This window comes from Trachemys scripta, chromosome 2 (genome assembly GCF_013100865.1).
Source record: "Trachemys scripta elegans isolate TJP31775 chromosome 2, CAS_Tse_1.0, whole genome shotgun sequence".
Classification (NCBI taxonomy): Eukaryota; Metazoa; Chordata; order Testudines; family Emydidae; genus Trachemys; species Trachemys scripta.
In genome coordinates, this window is record NC_048299.1 from 197536680 (window position 1) to 197549740 (window position 13061).

Sequence of the window (13061 nt, forward strand, 5' to 3'; positions counted from 1 at the left end):
TCAACAATGCACAGGCACTGCTTGCACCAGGCTGCTCTTGGTTAGAGGTGACCTATCAACTCTTTCCCTTACATCAATTATGTCACTGCAAAAACTTCTGGATCAAATTGATAGGACTTAAAATTACACATGTGCTTAAGCACATTGCTGAATCATAGCCTTAATTGTTAAATTTTATTTTAAAGCACTTATAACTAAGCATACTAGTTAATACTTTGGTCCCTTTTATTACCTTAAACAGCTACTAGCTGGTAATGTGCTACATTACTTTCTGCTCAGTTCAGCGTATTTATTTTCATTGTGAATCCTGATTGAATGTCTTTGGAATCAAGTTGTTTCCCTGGTGAGAGAATGTAATCCTGCTATCTTGTTAGACGGAAAATCATCTATGAAAGTCCATTCAAAACAAATCCCCTGCCAAAATATTTCTCTCTTTTCATTTGGACAGTTTTCTTTCTGATAATTTAATGGTAATAAATCCCTCCATATGCCTGGACCAGCCTTGGCAAAGAGAAGAGGTCTCAGTCTGAAAATCAGATTAAACAGGGAGCCCCTCAGTCTCAGCAGGACTGGAAGTTCTGGATAGTTTTTTTATGGCACATGGAAGAGAGATTCCAGAAAGTCAGTTCTATTGCTTAGGTTGTAGCAAGAACTATGTGCACAGTGTGCATTTATCTCTGCAGATAGTTTCAAGACAAAGGTAAATATTTTAATAGGTTTGGCAGCCTGAGACTTCCATTATGCGTCAATGATCCTAAGAAATTCAGTAACAGAAGGACTGTTCCATGGCTTGTTATGGTCTATTCTGATCATAAACAATTTCCACATGGAAACAGAAATGTTGCAACTAGTGCTGCAATATTTCAAGTCCCACTCTTCCACCATCTCCAGTAGACTACACGGATGTATTTTATCTACAGACATTAGTCATGACTACACCTCCTGCCTGTAATTGGGTGTCATCCATCAGGTTGGAAAGTTTAGAATTAAGTGATTTTCCTGGAAACCATTTTTCAGCAGCATCATTTGATCCATTGTAGTTAAAGCTAAGTCAGTGGTTCCATTATAGATTCCATTTCACAGTACCTTTTATAAATTAGTTGTAGGTTTCCTCTGCACTTAAAATTGGTATACAAGGTCTAGGCTGAGGAACAAAGTTTTTTCCGAAGACAAAGATTTTCAATTGTCATTTTTAAACAGCAGTTATCAGAAACATCTTTTATGTAAACAACTGTCATAACGTACATTTAGCATGGCAGGGCACAACAAACTTGAAAAACATGACCATTGCTCATTTGTAAAAAGCGTACTCTACATCAGTAGATGGGTCTTTACTCAAAGGGACTGTATTATCTATTAGGTAAAGACATTAACCTATAGTTTCAAAGTGCCTAAATATGGTACATCGTGTACTATATTTCACGCAGGGCTAGAGTGAGCCTCTAAGGGCAGTGCATAGCTGTGTACACCCCAAGAAGAACCGTGAGAAGGAGCTGTGCATGCATGGGAGGTGAAAAGTAATTTACTGCAGACCTTTACGAATTGCAGCTTCCTTCCTTCAAAACATCTCAGCTCTGCTGGCTGGGGTGCTGAGAAGCCAAAGCCGCACCTATATCATTCTGCTCCTTTCTGCCAACTTGTAGCGGTGAAGGGAGGAGTATTGGGCATGCAGCCTCTGTTCTCCTTCCTTCTGTTGAGCCACGATGTGGAGAGGAATACGGGAGGGCTTGGTGGGGTCTTACTCTCTTGTACAGCCACTATGGGCCATATTAGGCTGGGTCACAGAATAGGCCATCGTTCGTGTATTTAGAAGATCACAGAGTATTTTGAAATAGACCATAACAGCTTCAAAACTCACCTGCCTACCAGTATCTACATCTGTCCAAGTTTGCATTTTGTGCCCATCACCGTACAACTTAAGCACTCAATGCAAATTATGGCATGAATTCTCATACACTTCACTGACAGATTCATTGTGTATTCTAGCTATTCTTTCAGAACTTTATTGATACCAATTTATTGTCCAACCTATATGTAATTGTTCCCCCTGAATTTATGTTTTTAATTCTGCTAGCTCTTAGGGCTCAATCCCATAAACTCTTAAACATGTGAATAATTCTAGTTTTCTTAATTATCCCATCCACTATAAGTAAAAACTACTCACATGAATAAGAGTTTTCAGGATCAGCCCCTTAAACTCTGTCCTAAAAAGGCAGAAGGAAATGTGTAAAGGAAATTCATTTCGGTGACCTAGACACTAAATTATGGAACAAAGTAGAATATAAAGGAACCCAATGAGGTTTGCATTTACTAGGGGATAATCTCTGATCATTCAATTCCACATGACTTGGAACGTGAGAGAACCATTCCTGTGATTTTAGAGCATAGCTAAGCTTAAGGCAGTCATTTATAATGCTTTGTTTTAGACAGGAAAGATTTTTTTTTTTTTTTTGCCTTTTTCATTGATCTCACAAAGAACATAGAGCTGGCATTGCAGGCACTCCCATAGCTTTGATGATGTGCTATATTCCTACAGTCTTTGCTGGCATGCACTAGTCATGACCACCCATGGAACCTGTATTTCAAAGCACAGTGTCATATTACAGGACAACTCTGATTGGCCAGTGCTATGATGTCACACTTTGAAATGCTACTTTTATTCAGGAGAAAATAAAAACTCATAACAGAGGGCTCTTTGATCCCACAGTGGCCTGGGCTTTTCAAAATATATTAATGGATAACTGGAATTAGATACAGAATGTAAAGCTCTATTTTTACATCTCACTGTTCATTCTGACTTGTTACACATAAAATACTGTCAGTGCCTTTTTAGCACAGTAGAGAAGGTGCCTCTCTCTAAACATCCCTTGTCCACACTACAGGAGGCCTTCTGTGTGTGGTGGTTATTTTTCCTGTTCTGTGGTGCAGATTGCAGAAAGGTGAGAGCTGGCACCACAGAAGGCACAACAATCTGGCCAATAGATCTGGCACTTACCTCGTATTCCTCTTTGAATCCGTAGCCCTCTGCACATTTCATCTGCGTGATATGCTGCAGCAAGTCAGCCACACGGATGGCTGGATGAAGCTGTCCGGTCTGGTATGGCACATCTACTGGGTCTCGCTTCTTGTAGGTGTGTGACTGGACCAAGCTGCTTGTGTCACTGGCCATCGTGTGGGTTTCATCTATGAAAAGAAAACTGAACAATATACCAGGTTGTTTCCACTTATTAAAAGTATAAAATACATTGATTTCTTCAAGGATGATTTTGATATCACCAACTTTAATATAACCACTATTTATGAGGGCTGTGCCAGAAAAAAGATAAACCCATTTAGTAAATTATCCAGGGAGATTTCAAGACTGATTGGAATGAGGCAATGTCCATGTTTCTACAATGTAAGCATTGCAGAACAGTCCAAACTATATATTGTTTTAAATATATATAGATAGATATATAAATAAATATTGTTTTAAACACTAACTGATTATAAACAATATTTAAATTCTTTAGGCATTCAGTTATAAGCTGAAGAGAAGTTTCATCTTGAAACTTCATCAAGTCCCACTGGAATAAAATAGGACTTGTATTTTTCTTAGATTAGTGAACTATTAGATTTTACACTGTGAACTCAGAACAAATGTTTTGTGTGAGCAAAATAAAAAAATGCACAAAATGGATTATGGTTCATTAAGCTAGGACTGCAATGAAAATGTAGATCTGATACAACACTTGGAAACAAAATACAAGAGGACAAATGCAAGAGATCATCTGCTTAGGGTAAATGTTTTGATTGGCTGTTTAGCATGCTGCAGAACCAACAACTTCACAATATATCATGAGCCATCACATTAGGCATAAAATGTTATATGTCAACTGACATGCAAGCCAACACGCAACAGAACCCACTGGGTTGCTCAAAATTTGTATGAAACACACACTCTCCCGCCCCCTCCACACCTCTTTGACGGGGCAAATGGGCAACTTACCATTTATTGGCACTTTTAAGAAGAACCATATCAGGAGAAAAAAGAGGAGGAGAAAAAGGAAACAGGGCATAAGCAACAGTACTACATTAATAATTACAGGTAATTTTATGTTTGTAATTTAACTTTTACAGCTTGGTATCCTAGCTGAGTCACTGATTATGTGAAAGAGGGTATGATTCAAGAAGCAATATCACTTTTCCCTTGTTTTCATGGAATTTTTAAATGTGTTTAATACTTGACAAGAAAAAAACCCCAAAAGTCTGAGGAGTAAGTATCATCATAAATATTTTCTTTGCTGAAAAAAAAGGAAGATCAAAATTTTATATTTCTCAAAGAGTATTTTGTTTTAGTTAACTGAAATAACAAAAATAGTGTTTTAATTTGGTCAAAATACTCTGCAATGCCTGCACACTAACTATGGGAAATGGTTAATGAAATTAATATACTGTAAAAATGACTGCTGTGTAAAATGTGTTATATAAAGGGGGACTGCTAAAATAATATGGTTTCCATATTCTTTAGTTAAATTTATTATAGTATAGAGCTCCCAACATTTTCTTTAAGAAAAGGCCCCAAGATCTCACACAAACACCCAAATTGCTACATCTGCTCATCAAGGGCCAGTTTTTGATCTCGGTGTAAATCAAAAGTTACTCCACTAAAGTCAAGGGAGTTACTCATTGAGGTCAATGAAGTTACAGTGAGTTTACACTGATGAAACTGAGATTAAATCTGGTCCTGAGTGAATAGTTTAAAATGTGAACAATGCACCTAAACTTAAAATAATATGTAGCAATATGGATATGAATATGGATATTTCACTATATCTCCTTCCACTTTACTAACCTCATCCAATATAGCGGAAAATTATTTTACATTTTTAATAATTAAATTTGGCTACTTTTGCCTAACATGCAGTAAAACTGTATTGCAAAGCACCTTGGGATGCATGGCATGAAAGGCGATATACATGTGTAGTTACAGCATGTTGTTGTTGAAATGGCACCTGAATACTACAAGGCGGCTAAGACACAAAAGACAAAAAAAAGTGTAGAAGTTGATTGTATGGTTTTTTAAAATTTATGTAGAGTTAGATTATAGGTTTTATTTTTGTTCAAACTAAGGTATCACCGTAACTCTGAAACTCGTATTAAACATTCAGATGGCAAATCTTATCAAATGTCAGGATCTCTGGGCTGTGAAAGTGAGACAGTTCAGCCCATAAGCCTCTCACTCCAGGGGACTTCTCTGTGTTGTGGACTAAATGGAACATTCATTCCTGCCTCCCTCCCACTGCCTCTCTGCCTCATCTAGCTCCCACCCTTTCAAGACTAAAACTATTATGCCATGTTTGGGACTGATCTTTTAAAGTTACTTTAAATGAAAAGGTTATGCTCCCTGCCTTTGATGGTACAATATAAATCCACCAGAAATACAATATTTGCTATCTTCTTGCTTTGACTTTGAAAGTGATAGCAAGACAGAGAATCTCAGATGTAAGAGTCAATTGCTTTTGCCAACTGACATGGTGGTCATACCACACCATATAGCTTATTTAGTTTAGCTGGTGAATATAGTTATTGATCCCCATTATATTATCCAGTTATTGATTCCAATATATTTGTCCAGTACTGTCTGAGAACTATTAAAATGCATATTTAGCCAGCATTTATCAGAACCATGGGTGCTGCAGACAACTGCAAGACCAATGGAGTATCTGGGTTAAGTTCCTTTTCATTTCTTCTGTTACTTTACACTTTTTTTTTCTTTTTTTTTTTTTTGAGTTTTGAATTTTGTTCAGAACATAGGAGGACAGGCAGGCATTATCTACCCTGCCTTTTCCAGACCAGTTGCCTCTCTTTGAACATTAATTTAGCCATACACAACCCAGGAATATTAAGGGATTGTTTGTAAAGATTTCACTTAAGTGGTTAGGCTAAACATGAAGCTTCTCTCAGTTGTCTGAAAATTAGTAATTATTGAAATACTGAATCATTGAGAAGAAGTCAGATTGTTGCCATTTGTTTCATTTAAAAAGTTTCCTATTAATTCAGTCAATTGTTTCAATAGGTTGAGAAGATGCTAATTTGCATGTTGAGTCTACGGCCTTGTCTACAATAATGCTGTAAGCTGATCTAAGTTATGCTCGTTACGTTACATAAATGGACTTAAAGTGGTGTCTACACCATGCTATGTTGACGGGAAACATTCTCCTGTCAACATAGCTTCCGCCTCTCATTGAGATGGAATATTGAAGTCAACAGGAGAACGCTCTCCCATCGAGTTAGCTTGTCTTCACCGGACCTGCTAAATCGACGCTGATGCATTGATGGCAGAGCTACTGATTTAGTGCAGTAGCGAAGACAAGCCCTAAGTTTCCTCTCAAAACATTTTGGAAAATGTAAGTGTATTGCGATCCCTTTAGTAACAAAACTAAACAATAATCACAGACAGTCATACTACTTCCCGGTAGGTCATGTAGACCAGCTCAATTGGTTCCAACTAGAAGTTTGACCCTACAGTCCCTTATGTCCTGAAAACTCCCAATGGATAAGGAAGGACTGCAGGATTGGGCATTACATGCAGTAAGAAGCCAGCCATTCATGTATTAAAATACATGGACTTGAAAATTAATTGTTGTTTTAAAATGTCACAGGACAGATCCGCATCTGTGTTGCTCCACTGATTGAAGTAGAGCTGCTCTAATTTAGACCAGTAAAGCTCTAGCCCAATACATGTATGTATGCAGCTTTCTGGTGATTACTTCTGTTTGAACGGAACACCAACCATAAAGGGATACTTAACCTTTAACATGGAAGGCAACAAAAGTATTTATTTTCTACAACAAAATAATGGGAGGACTTCTGAGGAGAGTAAATACAGATTGTATACATTAGCTAGCTAACTCAAGAACTTCTCTCTTACAGCTTCAGAGAAGGAGATTTTGTCCCCCCAAATGCATCAGAAATGTTTGTTTAAATATTATTTCTCCTTAGAGAAACCTACCAAAGATTTCTTATTGTCATTACGGTCCAACAAATCCCTGGAAAAGTTTCTGAGAATCCATTTTCAAAGCTTATCATAATCCTGATAGAAATATCTAAAATTTTCTCCTGGCAACAATGCTTTTCTTTCTGACCACCCACAAGGTCAGAACATCTACTGGATGAGTTGCTGAATGAATTGAAAGCACAAAGGAATCTAAAATCTCAGGCAGTTAAAAGGCTCTGCAAATTTCATTTGCATGCAGATTACTACGTTGTTACAGTGACTACTGTTACATTCTCCCTGATGTACACAAAGTATAAAAATGCACACTTTTTTTCCTTTGGATTTCATAGTTAAATAAGCTTTCCTAATTATCCCTCCAGCACAATAACTTTGCTACATTAGTTTTTCAGAAATCACATTCCTAAACTGCAGCTCTCTGTAACTGTCACTTAACTATATTTAATTTCTTTTACCTCAATGCAACTGCTTAAAGCCAGAAAATGACATGTAAGCATTATACTTCATATACAAATTCCTAGTGATTTGGAGAAAAGGGAAGAGGAAGAAAAATATGTATTGTAAAGATAAACCATTGTAAAGACAGTGCTAAAGAAGCAGCTTAACACTTGGGTTGGAATTCTTGCTACAGTGCATTGTTATACCTTTATTGAATTTTTTAAAATCTCTGTTTAGGTGAAGGTTAGTACTGTGGAAGTAACAAAGGACAAGCCATAACACACGTTTGTTACTATTCATTGCAAATGCAATAGCATCTCATGCTACTTTTATTATAACAGCTTGAAAATGCCATTTTCCTTCATTCTTTTTATATTGCACAAATAAGAGGGTTGTTTTTTTCTAAATTCCTAGTGGAAATATTTCATACTTCAAATGCATTTAGTCCTATAGTGCTACCATTTTATTCATTTTTGTGACACCTGACACATAATAAACGATATTTTTATGAAGTGCCATATTGTCATTTTGCTGTTCAAAACACCATCTTCTCTGAAACTTCACTGTGACAGGCATGTCAGAAAACCGTGTGGTATTGTAAGAAGAAATGATGGCTGGTAGATGGCCAGACCTTTATTTTGACTGATTTTCTATACCATCCTTAATTAGGAAAACATTATTTTTACAAAAGTGACATCTTCAGTTCACAGATAAAACTGAAAACAATGAGAAACTATTTTAATTGCCGTGATAATCAAATTCTTGTGTGTCATTCCAAATACGTGCATAAACATTTCTTCATAAAACCACATGTGAAAGCAATTTTTCTCCTTTTCCTCCCTAACTTTGCACCGTGACGGTAGGAATCCAGTCCGATCACTGTCCTGAGCATTCTCATTGCAGAAAAGCTTGCTCCCCCTCCTGAAAACCTAATGCTTTAGTCTCTTATATACTATGTTCTGTAACCCAGAGCTGCACCTTTCTAAATTATTTCTGCAATAAACTTTGATAAAGGGAAATGTTCTCACCTAAAATTGCAGTTGGCACAAATGGATCTGTCATACATCATAAGCAGGTCAATGCAGAAAGGTAAAAAGAGAGAGAACAGTAAATGATTGATCAATGATCCCCAATTTTCCTGCAGAAAGCCACAGTAAGCAACTTGTTATAATATGTTACAATGTATAATGCTCCTATGGCAATATATAATAAAATAATAACAATATACATTTTGATTTCTAAGGCGGGAAACTGGTGCATTGCATTATGAAGGGATGAAACAAAGATAAAAAACTGGTTACCTGGGTAATAAGAATTAGGCACTGTTGTGCTCAATGTGTTAGTTTTCATTGTAAATGAAGAGGGGGAGGATACAGCTGTAAAGAGAAGAAAATCTAGTCAGTGGCAGCAAAGAGAAATTTGGCTGTTTCAGATTGGAAATATAAGCATATGCAATTGATTTAATTTAGGGCCTGATCCTGCTCCCTTTGAAGGCAATGGCAAAACTCCCAATGATTTCAATGGGAGCAGAAAGTATGTTGTGTAATTACTAGACTGGTTTAGCTAATATGGACCAATTTTCTGAAAATAATTTTATCAGATAAAGCAATTTGATCATTGTGAAGTTTTCCATTGATGGCCAGCATATTTTTATGTTTCAAATGTAAGACTGAATGCAGATATTCAAATAAGCAAGTAACAATGACAGCATTTGCTTTTTACAGTAGTTCTGAGAATTAAAAGGGTTACCTAACAATACCACAAATAGGATAGCCAACTATTCTTCTACAACTCATTTTTTACTTTGCTGTGCTACTAATAGTTCAGATAGATGGGTAACATATATGAATACAGTATTGTTTCCTGAATGTTATTTCTTTTCTCTGATAGTGTTTTTCAACCAGTGATTCACATTTCAGTATATTGGTATTAGTATTTAAAGATGTAAACACTGGTAATTTTATAAGGGTGTTAAATGAAACAATCTAAGCTGACTTAATTCCATAGCATGACATACAACACATGCATTACCATTAAAGGGACAGAAATAATCAGTGGGTAACAGGCTGTTAATTATAAAACATCAAGGGATGTCCAGCCAAAGAATCATCAAAGACTTTTAAGCAAAGGTTATTGCACATGCAACCCTCGTGGCTGATACAAGTTGTGGTGCATTACACTAGAGCTCCAACTCAGTTATTCCACTAGATGTAAGGATATTCTGGACATCCTAGTAAATTCTCAAGAAAAGACAGTTACCTTTTCCGTAACTGGTGTTCGAGATGTGTTGCTCGTGTCTATTCTACAATAGGTGTGCATGCTTGCCATGAGCATCGGTGCTGGAAGTTTTGCCCCTAGCAGTACCCATAGGGGAGCACCCCTAGGAACCCCTGGAGTGGTGCCTCCATGACGCGGTATAAGGGGCGCCGCGTGCTCCCCCCACCCTCAGTTCCTTCTTGCCAGACAACTCCGACAGAGGGAAAGGAGGGCGGGATGTGGAATAGATATGAGCAACACATCTCGAAAAACAACAGTTACGGAAAAGGTAACTGTCTTTTCTTCTTCGAGTGATTGTTCACATGTATTTCACAAGAGGTGATTCCAAACTATATGTGTTGGAGGTGGGTAGGAGTTCACAAACTCTCGGGATGGAGTATGGCCCTGCCGAACCCGGTGTCCTCCCTGGTCTGGGAGACGATCGCATAATGAGAGGTGAACGTGTGAACTGAAGACCATATGGCAGCCCCATAAATGTCCTGAATGGGGACATGGGCCAAAAAGGCAGCCGATGAGACCTGCGCCCTAGTCGAGTGTGCCCTCACAATTGGTGGCGGAGGGATTCCCGCCAAGTCATAACAGGTACGGATGCACGAGGCGATCCAGTTGGAGAGCCACTGAGTGGAGATTGGCCGATCCCTCACGCGTTTGGCCAAGGCGATGAACAGCTGAGAGAACTTCCTGAACAGTTTAGTCTGCTCCAGGTAAAAAGCCAGAACCAGTCTCACATCCAACGTGTGGAGGCAGCGCTCCTCACTGGACGCACGGGGTTTGGGGCAGAAAAATGTCCTGACCCACGTGGTAGGCGGAGACTACCTTCAGGAGGAATGAAGGGTGTGGGCGGAGCCAGACCTCATCTTTATGAAACACCGTGTACGCCCTGAGTTCCAAGCCCCGCCTAGCCGACATGATCACTACCAGGAAGGCCACCTTCCACAAAAGGTGCAACCAGGAGCACATAGCTAGCGGCTCAAATGGGGGGCCCGTGACATGGGCCAACACCAGGTTTAGGTCCCACTGTGCGACTGGGGGCTTAACATACAGGAAAAGACGATCCAATCCCTTAAGGAATCGGCCAGTCATAGCATGGGATAATACCGTACACTGAACGAACAAGCAGTTCTGGGGACGAGCTACAGCAAAGCTGGAGCAGAGCAGTTCCGAAGCACCTTCACTGGCAGGCAAGAAGGAACTGAGGGTGGGGGGAATGCGCAGCGCCCCTAATACTGCACCATGAAGGCGCCACTCCAGGGGTTGCTAGGGGCGCTCCCCTACAGGTATTGCTAGGGGAAAAACTTTTGACATCGGTGCCCCGTGCAGCACAACCTATTGTGGAATACACATGAGCAATCACTCGAAGAAGTTCAGAGACCTAAACATTGAACAAGGTAGGATCTGTGTTACTTTATGTAAACATTTTTGGTTCTCTTTTTTTTTTTTTTCCTGTTCAGCAGTTGTGAAAAAGACTGTTCTATTTGTAGTATGATCCTGGCACAGTTCTTATCCCAAACAAAGGTCTGCAGGTGAGTAAAAAATTTAATGTGTGAAATTTCACTCCCCAAAATTTCATTTTCAGGATATATCACAAACACGAGACATTTGGAGAATTGCCTATCAAACTCCACACTCATTAATTTCAGTTAGCTCTTTCTCTGCACTAGCAAGTGAGAAAGCATCATCTGGCACCTGATATAATGAGACAGCTATAACGCTGATAAACTGAGCTTTGGGACAACCAAAGATAATAAGTGATAACATTTAAAAAAATAAATTTTGCCTAAAACGGGGTGGTGGCGGTGAAGGATGTGGGGGCAGCATAAAGGATATAAAACTTTCAGCACAATAAACAGATGGGGAAATGCAAATCCACACCTGCTGCAGAATGTCTCTGCTGTTCATGTGGAAGAAAAGGAAAGACAGAAAAGCTCAATTATCCTTATTATTTTTAAAGAAGCCTATTCTTGATGTCTGACAGTCCTGCTCATTAGAATACATGCTGTGATGTGTTGCACAGTGGGAGATACTGGATCCCATGGATTTTCCACAAATGAATAACCTGTCCGCTGAATTGATTGGGTAATGAGAAGTATTTTAAGAGCCATTTCCACCCTCCTTCCCCCTTCAGAAATAAAAGAGACTGCTGCATCCCCAAGCATTTTGAACTTACATCTTCCATTTAGATTGTGCGTGTCCATGAAAGAGAAAGCTTCGTCACAGTTGGTGCCTTGCTCAGTGTAGCTTTTATCCATTGAATTCACCATCACTGTCATTTCCTGCCGGGTACTACTCAATGTCTCTTTCCGCTTCTTAGCCAATTTTCTTAAGAAATGAACATTGGGAGGGAAAAATAAAACTTGGTAAACACACATAGAATAGCTGTTTTTTTAATAGTTTGTAACTATTTTATGGAATAACTTTTTACAATCATTAGTGTTACTTCAGACAATTTTAATCAACTTAACACTTATTAAATATCATCTGTTAATCAAGGGCCAGCTTCTGATACTCTTACATGTGTAGAAGAGCACCTGGATCCAGGGAAATGCTGCAGGTCTTTTTTTTTTTTTTTCTTTCTTTGCAGAAAAACACTTAGTGACCAAGATCTTGAAAGCAACTGGATCTGGGGGCAAAAGATAGTCTTGATCTCAGATTGATACAACTGGTGGGTACTTTTATAATTGGACTGTGTATAGCCAGGGCCGGCTCCAGGCACCAGCTGAGCAAGCTGGTGCTTGGGGCGGCAGCTTGTAGGAGGCGGCATTCCGCCCAATCCTAGGGCGGCACGGCCACTTTTTCTTTTCTTTTCTTTTTTTGTTTTGTTTTTGTTCTGCTCTGGCCGCCCTAGCCTAACAGAGCAGCGCAGAGCCCTCCCGGCAGGCGGAAGGTGGCCCCGGCAGCGCCCCGCTGAAGCCCTGGCCGCATCCCTTCTTTCTCCCCCCCCCATCCTGGCTCCGGCTGCGCTGCAGGTTTTTTTTTTTTTTTTTTGCTTGGGGCAGCCGGCCCTGTGTATAGCAGTGATACTCAGACCTCAATGGTTCAGGAGCCAAATTAGTGATCAACATTACTTCAAAGCCACAGTCTTGTGAATTCATTGTTTCATTTACTGTAGTACTATATATTCATATTTAAACTGTATGACAGGGGAAATATTTACTTTTTATTATATTATATAATATTTAAAAAACCCTAAATATTTATAAATATATATATATTTATAAATTCTCACAGCAAAATGACTGAGTATTACTATTTTATCAACTACAATTGGTTAATAATACAAGAAAAAGCATTCTGATTGGTTAATAATTAAAGCACACGGTGTTTTAATATCATGTGCTGCAAAGTGTCA

General features: G+C 38.8%; 1 protein-coding gene across 12 annotated transcripts in view; it reads right to left on the reverse strand.

Moving 5' to 3' along the window:
* PTPRM (protein tyrosine phosphatase receptor type M) overlaps positions 1 to 13061 on the reverse strand; it is a 690156-nt gene that overhangs the window by 126104 nt on the left and 550991 nt on the right. For 4 of the 12 annotated variants that reach the window (XM_034762633.1, XM_034762639.1, XM_034762635.1 and 1 more), the window contains 5 exons: positions 11880 to 12031; positions 8737 to 8811; positions 8464 to 8490; positions 3989 to 4000; positions 2996 to 3183 (listed from right to left, as the gene is read on the reverse strand). In XM_034762633.1, the coding sequence (XP_034618524.1) occupies positions 2996 to 3183; positions 3989 to 4000; positions 8464 to 8490; positions 8737 to 8811; positions 11880 to 12031 (454 nt within the window). The remainder of the gene's footprint in view (positions 1 to 2995; positions 3184 to 3988; positions 4001 to 8463; positions 8491 to 8736; positions 8812 to 11879; positions 12032 to 13061) is intronic. The other 8 variants (XM_034762636.1, XM_034762638.1, XM_034762642.1 and 5 more) reach the window with 3 other exon arrangements.